Raw genomic sequence first — 17,636 nt, 5'->3', positions numbered from 1 at the left:
GCAGAGGGCTGAGACACAGGAGGAGGAACGCTGGTCGTTCTGTGCCTCGGTTTCCCCCTTGGTCATGGGGACACCTGCATGGGTGCGCTGATGACACAAGGATCAGGCTGGATGGGTGTGGTGCTCCCTCTAGGACATTGGGGGCTGGAGACAGATGGGCCGTGGGGCCTAGAGCCACACAGTCAGGAGGTGAGGGCTCAGGAGGAGTGGAAGACACGGTGTCCGGGGTCGGAGTCCCCCTCTGCCTTTTCCCACCTGTGACCTGAGCCGGAGGCGTAGCACCAGAGGGGAAGCAATAGCATCTTCCATCTTCGGGGCGTCCGTGGTTCATAGAAATTCTGGCAGTGGCTGCCGCAAAATACTGTAATTTTGCTACTGTTATGAGTCGTAATGTGAACATCTGTGTTTTCCGATGGTCTTGGGCTCCACAGCAGCGGTCACCACTGCCATATGCTACCCTTTACCTCTTTGCACACAATCGCCTAATCCTCACAGCTTCCAACTGCACGGCAACATTTACTCGAGTCCAGCGGTCGGCAAACTCATTAGTGGCTGGCGGGCTGCGGTTTGCCGACCGCTGGCCTGTGGCACCATTAACCACGCCCCTGGTGTCGCACGGCCAGTGTTTGTCACCGTGCGTGGCATGGTGTAGGCGTTCAAAACCACGCGCTGCACGAAACTGTGGCTGCCTTCTATTGAGCATTTACTACAAGCCGGGCACTGCTCCCAAGGGCGCGGCTCGCGTTGATTTGTCCATGCGTGACAGCAAACCCGACGAGGAAGGTGCACTTCTCCCATTTTACAGATGTGGAAACTGAGGCACAGGGCAGTAAAGTAACTTTCTCAAGCCCACAAGGCTAGGATATGGCAGGTGGGTGTGAGAGTGAATCAATGAATCAATGAATGGGTCCCTGTCACTCCTTTAGCCCTCGTATCTCTCTCCCCAGTGGCTCCCTGGGTGGAAAGGTGAGAGGAGGGGAGGGAGCAATCTTTTTATTCATTCACTGCGGCCCAGGGGTGGAGCATAGAGCCGTGAACGGCACAGAGGTGGCTCCTGCTCTCAGGGGCTTCCTTCCCAGTGGGATGGCGGTGTCTGTCCGTGGACAAGAAGACACATAACATACAACACGTCAGGCAAAGGAGCATGAAGCAGGTGAGGGGGCAGGGCTCTGTCGGATGGGGCCACTCTGGCCAGATGCTTTTCAGTGGTGACCTGAAGGCCCTAGGGGGCTAAGTCATGCTTATTTGGGGGGGAAATGCCAGGCAGAGATGCAGCAAGGTCCACGCTCCCCAGGCTCGGTGCCTGGCCTGGGCGAGGCCAGCCAAGAGGACAGGGTGGCCTGAGAGGAGCAGGCCGAAGGGAAGATGCAGTCGGAGAGGCACTGCCGGGAAGAGGGACAGATCACAAGGCGGCCTTGTCAGCCACTTGACTTTCACTCTCCGAGAGGTGGAGGGTTCTGACTTCATCTGACCCCCGGTTTACAGGATTTGCGGGCGGCGCGGGAGGGAAGGCGGCATGAATGGAGTCGCCGGGCCGGCATGAATCACGCTGGGGCGGGGGAGGAGCCGAGCGGGCGCCACGCTGGGCAGGGCGTCTCCTAGCAGAGTGGCCCTGCTCGCAGGCCTCGGAGGCTGGCTCCGGCCCCGGACACCTCGCCCTGCGCGTCCAGGAGGGTGGCCGCCTGTCACAGGGGGCCGCCTAGCAGCGGACACGGGGCCAGATGGAACTGCCATGTGCTGGAACGCAACTGTAACGTGCACACGGGATTTTGAAGATCTAATGTAAAATTTTTGTTTTTTTAATGTGAAATATCTCATTGATGCTGATGGCGTGTTGGAATGATCTTTTGGATCTATTGGTTAACATAGATTATTAAAATTACACTTCAGCCAAAACCAAGCTGGCTCAGTGGATAGAGCGTCAGCCTGCGGACCGAAAGGTCCCGGGTTCGATTCTGGTCAAGGGCATAAACCTTGGTTGCGGGCACATCCCCAGTGGCGGGAGTGCAAGAGGCAGCTGATGGATGTTTCTCTCTCATCGATGTTTCTAACTCTCTATCCCTCTCCCTTCCTCTCTGTAAAAAATCAATATATATATATATATATATATATATATATATTTTTTTTTTAAGACTTTCTTTAAAAAAAAAATTTCACTTCACCCGTTTCTCTTTTACTTTTTCCCATGAGGTAACTAGGAACACTTAAATTACATAGGTGGCTCATGGCATATTTCTGTTGGACAGGACTGATCCAGCTCAGTAAACCCATCTTTCAAAGACAGGGACAATCCTCTCCAGCGGGAGGAAAGGACTGGTCCGAGGCCACACATTTGCCGAGAGACCGAGCAGACGGGAACAGAGAATCCCCGAGGCGGAGGGAGCGCGTAGCGGGAGGCTGGGGAGTCCAGGGAGTCCAGGGCCCTCCGGTGGATCCGGTAGTGAGAGGTGACTCCTCGAATAAGTGGCTACAGGGACCATCACAGATTCTGGTGGAGCCGCAGGTGCGTAACTCCGTTATCTGGCCCCCAACATCCCCTCAGGAAGGGCGTGCTTTCCTCCTAGTGTTTGCAGATGGGACTCTCGAGACGGTGGAGGGAGAGGAGTCAGCTCGGGAACCAGGGTCTCCACGCCCGCTCGGGACACCGGATGGATCAGAGCACGTGTGTCAGGGATGCCCGGGCTCCACATCAGGGGCTCCCTATAAGCCCGGACGTAGCTCTGGCCATGGCGTGGCCTGCCATGGGGAGGCGGGGTCACCGATCTACTGGTGTGGAGGCAGCCTTGATGCCCACCTCGAGGGCTGCCGGAGATGCGAACATTGGGAAGCCGTAGCCTCACCAGCTGTAGGATTCGGGCACTGCATTGCTGTGGGGCCGGCTGCCGGCCCCAGAATGCCTCCTCCACCTGGGGCTGGAGAGGCCCTGGGCATGGGGGCCGTGCCTGTGGCTGCCTTCCTGGGAAGGGAAGTATGGGGAAGGGAGGGAGGGACAGGGGCCGGCAGCTGGCCTCCGCTGTTCTTAAAACAAGCAGCATGTTGCTAGGAGGCACTGAGGGCGAGAGAAATCAGACCCTCAACAAAACAGAACAACCCAACCGGCAGAACACAGCGCTCCGGGAAGTCTCTGGCACTGTCTTAACGCGCTTCCAGGCAGCGAGGCCCGGCTCCCGGTAGAAAGGAAGGAAATAAGAAACCACCGCGTCCACTGAGCCCCCAGCGGGCATGTGGCTGCCATCCTGGGCACTTGCACACACACTGTGGTATCTCATGCTTGCAGCAGCCCAGCCCGGGGGGAGATGATGGGGGTGGGGGTGGCGGGAGAGACACACACACATGCCCACTCAGTCGATGGAAGCTGAGGCACAGGGAGACCTGGCAGGCAGGGCTCCCGGGTCACCCAGCGACACTGCAGCAGGGCTGGGAGTCCAACCTACGTGTGTGCCCCTTGAAACCCCACCACCATCCCCTGACAGGAGGGCTTCTGAGGCCCGCCAGGAGCTCAGATGCTGACACTGACCTCTGAGCAGGCCGGACCCCTCAGCCTCTGGCTGCCAGTGGGGGTGAGACATGAGAAGGAGGCAGGGTCTCTCATAGCAGTGAAAGAGAGCTTGTCTCTGGGTTCTGGCCCTCGGCCACTTTCCCCAGGACTCCTGACCGCACGATAACGTGCTCCGAGGGGGTCAGCACTGGCTGGATGCGTTAGACACGTCCCCTCTGCTCCCTGCGCCTTCGCTGCTACAATAACAAAGGCAGCTCCAGCTCCAAAGACGGAGCCTTACGCTGCAGGCTCTGCGCCTCCATTTGCCATGCAATCCTCCAGGGGCGGAAGCCAAGATGGAGCCTTACGCTGCAGGCTCTGCGCCTCCATTTGCCATGCAATCCTCCAGGGGCGGAAGCCAAGGAGCAGATAAGAGAAGTCAGGGCCCCGGTGGAATCTCTGTGGCTTCTAGCACTCATTCCGCCTCCCTGGATCCCTCACCCCAGACCAGCTGCTGCACCAGCGTCCTTCAGCATGGCCCCGGTCTGCAAATTGTCCCCAACCACGTCACTACGGAGCACCCTGCCTGGATCCTGCCACTCAGCGGCTCCCCTGTACTCCTTGAACGGCAGAGTCCAAGTTCTGAGACGTGTTAAGACATTACCCAGGTAACGAACTGCCAACCGCACACCCTGCACCTAGCCCCCTGCTCCGCCTTCACAGGCAGCCGTGCTCTCTCCTCACTGGACTTCCAGCTGGCAGGCTGGAGGCCAGTTTTGCCTTGTGTTTCTGTCTTCCCCAGGGGCTCAGACACACAGGAGGTGCTGACTTACTCGTCTTCAGAGACGGAATTCTCTAACCTGGGGAAGGCCTCCCACAGTGGCTGGCGCCTCCTCCAGGAAGCCGCCCCAGATCTCTGGGACAATCACGAGACTTTTCTTGCTCCACACCCTCTGGGTCCGTTCCAACATCCCTGTGCCCGAGTTTTGTCACAATGTGCGCCGACACGGCTCACTTCCCCAGCACACCGCCTTGGAAGCTCCTCGTCTGACAAGTGCCGTGCGCTAAGAACGAAGACAGCGTGTTCTGTGCGAAGCGCCCGGCATGTACGAATAATGCAAACAACAATAATCCTGAACAGGTGTTCTCTTTGGAGACTTGATAGGGCCAGATACTACTCTAACTAGTTGGCATGAGATAATGTCTCATTTGATCACCACAATACCTTATCAGTGGGGTATGTGTATCACCGTTTGCAGATGAGGAAACTGAGGCACAGGATGGTTAAGCAACTTGAGCAAAAATCACACAGGAAGTGACGACGCCCAGCAGCTTGGTTTTGGAGCCGAGTGCAGGGAAAGGGCGAGGAGGAGAGCTGTGAGCATCAGGCCCATGCTGAAACAGAGCAGCCGACTGCTGGCCCCCAGGGAATGATTCCTGGTGCCCAGCAGAGGGCGTGGCACATAGTAGGCGCTCCGTTAATAGAAGTAACCATTCAGATAACGAGGTCGTTCAATAGCTGCTCCAACATAGGTGTGTGGTCAGAGGGAGCGGGGATCCCCAGGGAGGAAGGCTGGAGTGGGGAGCCCAGTCCCCTCTGCTTCCCTCCTTGCCCTCCCCGCCTCCGCTCCAGCTCCTGTCCCCGGCGTTTCAGACCTCTCCTGCACGGGGCTGGCGGCTGGCAGTTTTTCTCCCGCTGAAAACAGCCCCAGAAAATTGAGATCATTTCTCTGCTGTGTTGGCAGCTGAGAAAATGGCAATTTTTCCTATTTCCAACCCAAGTGTTCCTTCCTATTGGGCAACGGCCCCTTACACCTTGCCTTTCCCCGCAGGGCAGGGGCGGGTGGGGGCAGTCTGGGGCAGGTCACCTCCTCGGTGAAGAGGCGCGGGCTGCGGCGTCTCTATGGTGGCAGAGGCTGGTGCGGGGAGGAGAGGGCGGCCATCTGAGCACCGGCAGAGATAAGACAGGGACAGGCAGAGAGGTCAAAGCAACAGGGAAGCTCGGTCGCTGCCAGGCGCTCGGGGATCCAGGGAAATTGGGCTTTGCATTCCCTGAGCACAACAGCCTGCAGACATCCTGGCGTCGCACGCCCCAAGTCAGAGCGGTGTAAGACCACTGCCCACCCCCTCACCCCACCCTGGGTTTCACGTAAAGGTAGAAACTTCGTTAATAAATCGGAATCACGCAGCCGGTGTGGCTCAGTGGTGGAGTGCTGACCTAGGAACCGGGAGGTCATGGGTTGGTTTCCCAGTCAGGGCAGATGCCTGGGTTGCGGGCTCGATCGATCCCCAGCAGGAGGCGTGCAGGAGGCAGCGGATCAATGATTCTCTCTTATCAGTGATGTTTCTCTGTCTCTCTCTCTCCCGCTCCCTTCCTCTCCGAAATCAATAAAAATATGTTTTAAACCAAACCAAACAAAAACAGAGTCTGCCGAGCAAACGGAGGATGGCTAGGTGTCCCATGCGCCCCAGCTGAGGTGAGGGAGGACACGCATCGGGCCCCGGTCGCAGAGCGATGGTGGAAGCACCTGGCACTGCAGCCCCATTTCAGACAGGAGACCCTGCCCACGGAAGAGGCCACACAGCCTTGCCAATCCTTGGGTGGCCCCTACTGCAGGTTGCTTCCTCTGCACCCCAATCCTGCCTGCCGTGGGTGGCCACAGGGTGGCGGGAAAGGCAGCCACAGCTGGACTGTGGGGAGCGAGGAGGTAAAGAGAGCAGACGGAGTCCCGCCCTGTGGCACTGAGGCCCAGTCACCGTCCCTGTGGGCTCTGCAGCTGCAGGTCCGACTCCCAACCCTGCCATGCTCCCACTGCATCAGCCCACAAGGAAATGTCTTACCGGGGCCTCCCTCCCACTCCCCATCTCCCCTGATCATCCCCACCCGCACTGTGCTCCAGCCGCCCGGGCCTCCTTGCTGTACCTGGAAAGGTTAAGCCCACTCCTGCCCCAGGGCTGGTCCCTCTGTAACATTCGGGTATTTGCTTAGCTTGTTCCCTCCCCTCCTCCGAGTCGGCTTAGGGACACTTTTTAACTGAACATTCATTTTAATACCGCATAATCCCTCCCAACTCTCTCTCTTTCTCTCATTCCTAATTTCTTATTTCCCTTAGTGCTTTTTGCCTTCTAGCATATAATATGATTGACGTATGGACTATACTAGAGGCCCGAGGCACAAAATTCGCGCAAGGGGCTCAGCCCTCGTAGCCAGGGCAGCTTGCCTCGGCCCCCACAGCCCCGGCTTCTTTCGGAAGGTTGTCCGGAAGGACATCAGGAAGGTTGTTCGGCTGCCCGGTCTAATTAGCATGTTATGCTTTTGTTATTACAGATTTCTTATTGATTGTCTGCTCTCCCTGACCCCACCACAACACAAGCTCATGAGGGCAGGGACTGTGTGGTGCTCACGGATCAGGACCAGCGCCTGGCCCACAGGACGCGCTGAGTGACAGGGAAGGTGTACAATACAATACGTGAGCGTGTCCGCATTTACTAACTCATCTGACACAGCATCTGATTTATCCCACTTTATTCCACACATCCCACCTCCCAGGTCCACGCGAGCCTACGGCCAGCAGAGAGGTCAGGCAGCACAGTCACACACAGGGCCAGTCACCAATGAGTTGCAAGCGGTAGCTGGTCTGCCTGAGAACCAGGGCGGGCTTCCAGGAGGAAACGGGGATGCCCTCAGGCCTGAAGGCAGCGCGGGCCTCAGGGTGGAAGAATGTCACGGTCAGCGGGAACAGCATGCACGTGGAAAAGAGTGTGATGCGTCAGGCACTGGGAGAAGCCCGGAGAGCAAGGGGGCGAGGGGCTGGAGATGAGACTGGATAGATGATGGGGTCAGACCTAGGTGTATGGGTCTGTGTGTCTGTCTGTCCACGTCTGTGCTGTTCCTTGTACGCGCGAGGCAGACAGGGATGACAAGATGACTTCCACAGGCAGGGGCAGGGGCAGGGGCAGAAAACCTGACTTGCAGAGCTACAGTGGCCAGAACTCTGCTGAGCCTCGGCTCTGCCTTCTGTAAAATGGGGTCACAGTCGCTGCCTTCACCTAGTGGCTGCTGTGAGAATCAGATGTGACCGGCGTGGGTGCGGCTGTGAGTGTGCGCCTGCGCCATGAGCTCCCACCGACACCGTCTCCTGCCATGACAAGCCTGCAGCATCTACACCATCAGAAATACACTGCTTCTGGCCAAAGCCAGGCTGTCTAACGCCCTGGAGGCTGGAGGAAGCAGGGGTCGGGGGAGCCTGCAAGGTGAGGCCCTAGAACTTCTGGACAAAGGTGGTCAGCTCTGGTGAGAGCTGGGGCTGTGCCTCCTTAGTCAGATTGGGGCCTCTCTGAAGATGACACTGTGTCTCTTCTCCTTCTGGGGAGAGAAACCATATTACACCCCCCCCCCCCACCACCATCACCACCACCTCTTCTCCCTCAGAAAAGCAGAGAATGTCCCTCAGTGTAACTGTGGCTGAGTCTGCAGAGCCGGCCACCTCTGGGGTGTGTTTTGGGGAGGAGCTCAGGGTTGAAGGTGTCCTGGCTGCCTGTTCTCTCTCAGGGCCAGGGGTCTGCCCTGTGGGGTCTGATGCTGTTCAGACACGGATTCCTGGATGGAGATGCCTCTGAGAACTGGGACCATTCTGAGTGCCATCCCATTTATCCAGGTGACCCTGGGCCTATTGCTCTCCCAGCTCTGAGGGTCCCGAGGGATGGGCCGAGGAAACAGAGATAAGCTGAGAGATTCCGCCAGAAAGCACACACCCTGCCCACGGCCTCTATTTTGAACTGAACGGGAAAAACCATTCAAGAGAAGGGAGCGATCAGTTGCCCACCCTCACAGGTCAAAAAGGTGTGAGTGACAATACAGCGGGAAGGATTCGAGTTTGATAAAAAGCAGGACTTTTCAAAGATAGGTAATTATCTAGAAAATAATTCAGGCAAAAGGGATTGTCTTCAATTACATAGTCTACCCTTTTTTATTATTTTTGCACTGAATTAGTCATTCTTGCATTCATTCATTCATGCAACAAACATTGAATAATCCAGGTAATTGCTTCCATTTTCCACTTCATCCTGCTGGGCTGTCTGTCAGCCAGCAGGCCTGGGGGGAAGGTGTGTGTGTGTGTGTGTTGGGGGGTGATGCCAAAGGAAGAGGAGCTAAAAGGGGCAAACGAGACATGATTTCTGTGTCCCTAGAGGAGCGTGTCCCCTCTGTGACTGCACTGGCCTCACCTGTCTCAGTACCCCCACTCCCATCTATTTATTTGTCTTCCAGAAACAGGTGCAAGCTCGCAGAGTGGTGCTCCCTGATACACTGCCTCATCCCCTGGGACCGCTGGAGTATGGCACAGCCAGCCGGGTGGATGATAAGGAGGCCCACTTTTCATTTACAAGCACAAAGAAGAAAAAATAGAAAAAGAAATTTATTTTCTTTAAGAAAGCATGCACACCTGATTCATTGATCTCTTACCAACCGTCTGTACTGAGCACTGGCAGAGAAGTAAGGAAGACCCTGGGAAGGGAATGGGGAGGAAGAATCGTCTCCACTGTGTGGCATCTGCTATGTGCATCGGTGCAGGGGGCATGGGCGCAGGGCAGACCAGCATAAAGGAGGCGAGGAGAAGGTTCACCTTAAAGCTGAGGACACCATCACAGAGCCAAAGAGCAGGTAGGGCGCTGGGTGGGCCTCATCCCCTCTCGCTTGGCAGAGGAGGAAAAGACTCAGAGAGGGAGGTGACTTTCCTGGGGCTGCACAGCAAAGTCGACAAAGTCAGGATTTGAGCCCCGATTTCAGACTGCCTTGAATTTCAGAATCGAGGACTTTTTCTCATTTCCTCAACCGGACTTCAAGCCCATGTAAGGGAGCTGAGGATCTGCTCCTGAACCCTCTTCCACGCGCCCTCTTGGCAAGAGCTTGGCAAGGCTTATTGAAGCTACTGGCGACTGATTGACTTCCTTGACTGGGCCCGAGACTAGACTGAGGCCAGAGCACATCTTGGCATGAAGTTTCAGAGAAAGGGGATAACAGACGTGGTGGAATCTCTGCTGAGGGGCCCAGAGCGGACCCTCAGCCCATCAGAAACCACCTTTGAGCTGTGGTTCTGGTCCTAATTCCAGAACCAACTGGCTGGATGATGTCGGCCATTCCCCCACGTCCCCCCCTCCCCTCCTCTCGTGCCCATTTCCTCATCTACAGGAGGGTGGACCTCGTTCCCTTTCAGCCTTGTGGATGGACATCATTATACACAGATCAACAAAGCAAGATCCTGTCCCCGACACACACCCCACTCGGTGGGTGGGCAGACCCTGCTGGCTGGAGCTGGTGCTTCTCAGGGCCTCAGTTTCTGTAGCATCATGAGCACTAGTTACCAATCTCAGGCCTGGGGTCTATCGGTTCCAGACAGGCCCCCAGCGAGGGCCGAGGAGATGCCCGCCCTGCCGTTCCAGAGCGGCCGTACCTCCTCCAGCCAAGCACCAAGTTTATAGCACATCCCCACCTACTGGTCTTAAACATTACAAAGCTGTGCTGTGGCGAAGGGCTCTGTGTGGCCAGAAAGAAGATGTGTGTGTGTGTGTGTGTGCGTGTGTGTGTGTGTGTATGTGTGTGTGTGTTGGGAGCAGGATTGGGGGTGGGGGCAAGCATCCTTCCTCACTCCAGCTGTGAGAGAGCTGTCCGCGGCCCAGTGCTGACCCAGTCCTCCCGCTGTGTCCCTCCTGCATCTCCAAGGAGCCCAGAGCTGAGGGAATCAGAGGGACAGGCAAAGCACAGACACAACGTGGAGAAACGGGAGCTTTGCCAGGCTGGTGAGCACAAAGGTGAGGACACATGCGTTTGCGATCATGTATTCAGGGCACCGTGGGACACCACATTCGTAGCCTAGGGAGCTGTGTTATAACACAGCTTCGAGACGTGTATCCTGTATGGGCCACTCAAGGGGCGTGGCATGGCCCTGCCCCATCCCAACCCACTGTTCTCTTCCTGGTGTCTCTGCCTGCCTCCCCCCTCTCCCCTCTTCTGCCCCGCACCCCAGAGCGCCCTTTTCAATGGACACTGGGAGGGGCCCCCAATATGTAGCGTTGCCTTCCCACCCCATTCATTTCTTCTCAGCACCTACTACGTGCCAAACCCTGGAGAGTGAGGCAAAAACCAAGAGGACATGACTCCTGCCCTAGCTGCCAGTTTGTGGGGATGGTGCAGAAATATGCCCACACACCCTTCACACACAGGCACTGCAGCCCGGGAGAGGTGCTGCAGCAAAGGCAGCATGAAGGGCCAAGGCAGCACGGGAAAGAGGGCCGTTACTGCTGTGGGAGGGATGGGGCCTGCTGGCGAGACACTAAGGAGTAATCCCGGCAGGCTCCCTGGAGGAGATGGTGTTTGAGTTGGGCTTTGAAGGCTAGGTAAGAACTCCTGGAGGCAGGGTATTCCCGATGGAGGGTCCGGTGGTGCGAAAGCAGAGAGACGGGAAGGTAAGGAGCATGCTCCCGTATAAGATGCATGGAGGACAGAGGGAGGGCAGTACCGCAGACGTGAAGAGGCAGCTGGATACAAAATCATAAAGGGCCCTGGATGCTGGAGGGTCGGGGGTCAGGGAGTGTATCTGTCTTCTGTAGGCTATGGGGAGCCAGGGAAGGTTACTGAACAGGGGGCGGACACCAGCAACTCTCAGTCAGGTTTCACCCACCCCCAGCCCCCTAAACTCCTATGCAAACTGCATATGGAGCAGACAGTGTCCTCAGAGGCCGGACGCAGGGAGTGGCTTTCTCAGAGGTCACCTGGTGGAAGCCTGGAGCCTGGGAGCAGGTGAGGGGCTGTCACCCCACAGGCTGAGCGGACCCTGGGAGGGGGGTTCGGTGTCTGCCCAGCAGTCCTGGCAGAAAGCGAGAAGGCGAGGGATGGGCCAGAGGTCACGTTGCTGGTGGAAGACGGAACATGAGGGAGGCAGCCCAAGGTCACCCCTCCCTACGGCGCCAGTTAGACAGAAACCCAGGCAATTTGGCTCCCAGTCCGGCTGTGTGGTCAGAATCCTCCCGCCTGACAGACACACAAAAAACTGCAACTGCTCCCACACCCGGCATCTTCGAAGAGCCCGGAACTCCCAACGGAGAGTTAGCCTGAGAGAGAATAAATCCTGTCCAAATTTCCTGGAGAGAGGGGCGGCTTGGGTGGGTGGGTGGATGGGTGGGTGGGTGCTAGGCAGCCCCGAAAGAGGAAGGCCTGGGGAAATGGGTTTGGGGGGCAGGGATTTCAGAGATTCTGGCCTTATCCATCTGGGGAGGGTCCCCAAACTTTCAGAATCTTCTGGTACTCTTCCTCAAGGAAGGGGAGACTGAGGCATGGGATGGAGACTCAGGGAAGGGGTTTGGAAAGGGTGCCAGTTAGATAATCAGTAGATGGAAATGCCTGTTCAGTGGGGGACCCGCACCCCAGCTTCTCAAATAGCTCTTCACTCAGCAGCCAACCCTGGGCCAGGCAGGTACCAGGCTCTGGCTGCGTGAAAGGGCAGAGGAGGACCAGCCCGCGGCTCTGCCGCCACGGGTCCAGGCCTAAGAGGGCACCGGGAAGACACTGGCATCTAAGGAGGCAACGAGGCAGATTGCCCCACTCCAGGAGAGGCAGAGGCAGTGCCTGGACAGCAAGGTAGGATTCTGGCAGGTGAGGGCGGAGAAAGGCGAGTCAGTAACAGGGCGAGGACTCAGGAAGGGGGGTGGGGGAACTTAGGAAGAGCATTTGAGTTAGCTGGGGGAGGGAAGAGGGGGGAAGGGGGGCGGCCACCGTCAGCTTTCAGAAGGGAACTCTGGCAGCCGGAGGCAGAAGTGGGACAGAACCACCACGCCTAGATGCAGGCCCGAACTCAGTTCCCTCCAGCCAAGTGCCCAAATTCCCTGCCTGCCAAGCTCCAGGGCACAGACACGCAGAACCCTCCTTCCAGCTCAGTCCTTCCCCACCCTCAGCCTCGCAAATTTGAGGTTCCCAGCTGCACACACACACACACACACACAGGAACCCACCCCTCTCGCCCATGCTGTCCTGCCCCATCCTCCTCATACAGGACTGAGAGGTTGGCTGGGTCTGGTGAAAGGAACACAAACCAGCTCCCAGGATGGAAGAAGCAATCCACCTGCAAAGGATGGAGCCCCCCATCCCTCCAGCTTCAGGCCCCTGGACACCCAGAGCCATGCCTTTCCTCACCCTCTCCGCCTTGAGAGCAGCGCCTTGGTCCCTGTAAGAGCCGTTGGTTAGAGACCTTGGGTGCCCTCACCCTGCACCTAGGCAGGCTCTCACCCTGCACCTAGGCAGGCTCTCACCCTGCACCTAGGCAGGCTCTCACCCTGCACCTAGGCAGGCTCTTGGGGACAGGGCAGGTGTGGCTGCAGCGGAGTAGACACATCAAGGGTCCCCCCCAAGGCACAGAGCCCACTGCCCTCCCCCCAATCCAAGCCTCTCTCCAGCCTGTCCAGGTTCACCCCTCAGCGAGGGGCAACGACCCCCCCCCCCCCCACACACACACACACTCACACTCACACTCCCTGCTGGTGAGGGAAACGGGTCCCAGGCCTGCTGGTGTCTTGTTGGGAGGAAGGAAGAAGCGGGCTTCTCTTCTCCATTCTCTTTCCCTGGCTAGCTCTCTCCCTCTCCCTTCAGCCTGAGCCCCCGGCCTCCCGGAGCGCCCCCAGCTTGCGGAAGGGTCGTCAGATCTGAGTTCCCATTTCCGGGGGGGGGGGGGGCTGACCTCCCACCGCCCAGACGCGCCGGCCCGGCCCCGCCCGCCCCCGCACCTTCCGCCGCGGAGCCCGGGGCGCTGGGCGAGCCTGGGGAGCAGACGCAACAGATTGCAGGACGCGGGAGCGCGGATCCCGCTCGCTCCACCGCCGCCCGCCGCCCCGGCCCGCGCCGGCCGCCCGGACCCCCTCCCTCCCTCCCTCCCTCCGGGCTCCGCTAAGCCGGCCATTGAGATGCAGCTCACAAGACGGCGGGTGGGCGAGCCGGCGCGGCTCCCGAGCCCCGGCCGCCAGCCCCCTTCCTCTCCCGGGGACGCCGCAGGGAGCGAGGCGGCGGGCGGCGCGGCCCCGCTCCAGCCGGCGGGCCAGGGGCGCGGGGAGACGCGGTCCCCGCGGACCCCAACGCCCCCCACCCACCCCGCCGGCTGCGGGGGGGGGGGGGCGGCGGCTCAGACACACTGAGTGGATCCCTCGGATCCCTATAGATCCCCGTGGGCGGACACGCCCCCGGACACTCGGGCTTGGACCCTTCTCACTAATGGGGAACGGATCGGAGGGAGTGATGCCCCGGCCCCCGGTCTTCCCCGGCCGGGCTCGGTCCCCGGGGCGGAGCCGGACTCCTCCGCTCCCGCCAAAGCGCTGGGGGGCGGGGGGTGGGGGTGGAGGGAACTCGAGCTGCGAGTCCGGGGATGGGATGGGGGTTCACCTTCCTCCGGTCCCCCCCGCGCCCCTCGGGAGGCCATCACCGCATCGGCCCCCGCGAGTCCGCGCCGCGACACTTACCGAGGGCGAGCAGCGCCGACAGGCAGAGCAGGGCGGCGCCGCCGCGGCGCGCCATCCGCGGGGCCATGGCCGCGGCGGGAGTGGGGGGCGGCCCAGGGGGCGGCGGCCGACGACGACGCTTCGGCCCCCGGTCTGGTCTGGGTCCCCTCCGGCTCCGGGCTGCCGCGGCGGCGCCCCGCTGTGTCCGCGGAGGCTCTGGGGCCGGCGGGTGCGATTCAGGGGCAGTTGGAGGGAAGGGGGCGTCCCGGGCGCCGCCGGCTACACCCTCGAGCCGGTGGGGGCGGGCGCAGCTCCGGCGGGAGGAGCCTCGGCCTCCGGGCGGGTGCCCCCTGCAGGCTCCGTGCGTCCCGGGGGGAGCCGCACGTGCGGGCCGGGCCCCGCGGCCGCCTGCCTCCAGCCGAGCAGCGCTGGATCCCCCAGCCGCGCGGTCCAGCTCGAACCCGGACCCGCGGGAGGGTGCAGGTTTCCAACACCAGCCCCAGGTTTTTTTTCTCCGTTTGGGTAGGATGCTCACACGGACAGCGCGTCTTCCTTCCTCCAAGCGCCCCGCAGCAGCTCCAGCATGCACATCCTAGGGGAGGTGCACACGGATGGCTTCTTTTCGCAAAGAAAGAGGAAATCTGGGCAACTTTAATCCAGCCGGAGAAGGAAAAGTTTCCATGGAGCGCCGACACCGGCGATGCCTAGGCGACGCCGCCGGGACTCAATGCCCGAGGCGGGCGGGCGGCGGCGGCGTGTCCCCCGCGGAGCTCGAGGCGGGGCTCCGGCGCGCTCTCCTCCCCGGTCTCGCCCGGGGCCCGGGCTGCACCCCGGCCGGCTCAGCGCCGCCTGCCCGGGCCGCGGCTCCGCCGGCGCTGGAGCGAGGGTGGCGCGGCCGGAGCAGGCTGCCCCATGAAGAGGATGGAGGATGGGGCTCCGAGAAGACAGGCAGAGGGAGAGCCCGGGGCGCCGACTCCAGCCTCCGGGCCGTGAACGCGGCGGGATGGAGAGGGGCTCGGCCAGCCGCCGCCGCAGCTCCGGCTGCCCCCCTCTCCTCCCGGGTCTCGCTGTCTCAGCAAACGGGCGCGCTGCTCCGCCTGGCTCCTCGCCTTCCCGGGGGAGACCTGCACAAACCTTGAACTTTTCCGGGGTTCGGAATGCACGCCTCCTTCTCCTTCTCCCCGCCGGCCCCGCCCTGCGCCCCGGACGCCCGGTCGCCCGCGGCCTCGGTGCCGCCGGGCATGGGCGCGCTCCCCCGGAGTCAGTCGGGGCGAGGGGAGCGCAGCGCCGGCCCGGGCTGCGGGCGGCGAGACGCGGGCGCCGCGCCAGAGGCTGGGGCTGGGGCACCCGGCGCCCGCGCAGCCCTCGGCCGGGGAGGCGGCAGCTGGTGTGGACGGGGCCGAGCGGAGAGGAGGTGCCGCCGGCAGGGGGGCCGGCTCCCCATGGACGTGCGCGCGGGAGAAGGAGAAGGAACGAGGAGCCAGAAGGAAGTGGCGGTGGAGGCGGGGGGAGCTACGGGAGTACGAGCAGCCGCCGCCGCCGCCTCGGCGCTCCGCCGGCTGCTGCCTCCGCCGGAATGACTCGGGAGAGAGACACGCACTCCGCGCGCCCGCGCGCCCTCCCCCCGCGCCCGGGACCGGAGCCCACCCCGGCGGCCGCGGGCGCCGAGCCGGGCGCGCTCGCCCTCCCTCCTCCCGGCTCCCCGCGGTCACGTGGCCCCGGAGCGCGCGGCCCGCGACTCGCGCGGCGCGGAGACACCCCTCTTTTTACACCCCCACCCCCATCCCCGTCCACGTGTCCATTCCGCATTCCGGCCTGGGGGCGCGCGCGGCTCCGTAATGAGACTCCGGCCAGGGCCCACCTCGCGGCTCCGCTCGCCCCTGTTTTGTAGGGTTTTTTTGTGTTTTTTTATTCTCTCCCCGGTGCAGCGGGGCGGCTGCGGCGGCCGCGTTTCCCTCGGGAAGAAGCCTCCGTAGCCACCGGCGTCCTCTCGGGAAGGATGCACGCTCCCAGCCGGGCGCCGGGGGTGTCTTGCAGCCGCCTGCCTGAGGCGCGGGGAGCGGGCACCCTACCCCCACCCCCAGAGTCTGCGGGGGGCTTTTGCGGGGCTCTAGATGGGGATCAGCCCAACTGCGGCGCCCGGTCCCGCTCTGGCCACACAGCTTCCTTTGGGGGTGGGTCCTGGGGCTCAGCTAGGGGAACCCCCTGGGCTGCTGGGGAAGGGGGTGGGCGGAGAGGAGGGAAGCACCTTCCCACAGGTTGTTTTGCAGGCCCTTGCCGGGCCGTAGGGTGGGGGTGGGGGTATTGCCCCTCTTGCCGACTCACCCAGGCACCTGCTGACGAGGGAGGGATAGGAATGGGGGTGAGGGGCGGTCTTTCCCACCATCGGGCCCATTCCATTAGAGCGCCACTCAGATCAGACCCGACAAGTCAACTGTCAAACGTCAGCCAGGCATGGAATCAATGGCAATGATTTTACAGCATCCTTGGGCATCATGGCTCATCGCCCAAGGGCCGGGTCTCAGTCCCACGCTGCTCTGGAGGGACAGGCTCTTCAATCCTGTGGACATAAGTCTTGGGGGGTGGGGTGAGGCTCTTGTGGATTTGCACGCCCCCAGACTGACTGGGGAGCGAGGTAGTGCAGAGCAAGGCCGGCTGGGGGCTCAATCTCGGTCCCCCATCTGCCTCCCTAGACTTCTTGACCCTGTGAGTTTCCTGTTCACCCAGGGAAGTGGCATTTTCTTTTTGGAAAATGGGCCTGGGCGGTTCCTGGAAGCCTCCCTCCTCCCTCCTCCCTGGCTTCGTGCTGCTGCTGCTGCCTCTGCTTGTGTGTACAGGGGCCTGTGGAGAGCCCAGAGCAGACAGAGGCTGTCTCCCCTCCCCCCGCCACATCTGTCTGGAGCTGGGAGGTGCAGCGTGGAGAGGGCTGGCCGGCTCTTGGACGCCCTGGGGGTGGAAGGTGCTGGAATCATCAAGGAAGATGGTTCTCATTAGACTCCTAAAGCCTGATGGCAATTAATGTCACCCTTGGGCTTATTAGCCACCCCAGTGAGAGAGAAGCTAGCAGTCAGGCTGTGTGTGGGAGAAGCCGCCTCCGGAGACAGGAGAGACGCAGGGAGGTCTCCCACCCCTGTCCCCCACGCCCAAATGGATGGGGCACGGGGCCTGTCCACAGAAAGTCCGGAAAGGAAAGACACAAGTCTGCTTTTCTGAGCTGAAGACACACTGCCCAGGTGAGGGAGACCAAGCTCCCCTTCTCGCCAGAGGTCGGCAGCTGAGCGGCCAGCAGTTCCAGCCCACTCTCACCCGTCTTTTCTGGAACCTGAGCACAGTGCCCTAGCTCTTGTCTCTACCTGCCACCTCCCCCTAGCTCTTAGGTGATTTTAAAAAATGAGTCTCCCTGTACCCTCAGTTCTCCCTCCCTCCTTCCTTTACTCCTTCTCTCCATCCCTTTCACAACAATATGGTGAATATCTCCAACATCATAGGCACTGCTCACGACAATGAGCAAGGCAGACCCAGCCTGTCCTCATGGAACTTACACTCCGGAGGGGAAGACACATGCTGAGCTTCTAATTGGTTACAGTTGTGATAAGCTATGATGCATTCTGCATTTTTCCTTATCTAAGGGAGGAGACTGAGGCCCGGGGTCTGGAGCGTTTGGGGAGGGGGGGGGGGT

The 17,636-nt window shown here is 60.7% G+C and overlaps 1 protein-coding gene across 1 annotated transcript in view; it reads right to left on the bottom strand.

Annotated features, from left to right (window-relative positions):
• Positions 1–15,060, bottom strand: part of TMEM132E (transmembrane protein 132E) — a 48,777-nt gene extending 33,717 nt beyond the window's left edge. The window contains exon 1 of the mRNA XM_045586142.1: positions 13,979–15,060. Coding sequence (XP_045442098.1) covers positions 13,979–14,045 — 67 coding nt within the window. The 5' untranslated portion in view covers positions 14,046–15,060. The remainder of the gene's footprint in view (positions 1–13,978) is intronic.
• Positions 15,061–17,636: the final 2,576 nt, after the last annotated feature.

Source organism: Pipistrellus kuhlii, unplaced genomic scaffold (assembly GCF_014108245.1).
Source record: "Pipistrellus kuhlii isolate mPipKuh1 unplaced genomic scaffold, mPipKuh1.p scaffold_m20_p_22, whole genome shotgun sequence".
Taxonomy (NCBI): Eukaryota; Metazoa; Chordata; class Mammalia; order Chiroptera; family Vespertilionidae; genus Pipistrellus; species Pipistrellus kuhlii.
Note: the sequence above shows the minus strand (reverse complement) of the source record. Positions and strands in the feature narration are given on the sequence as shown.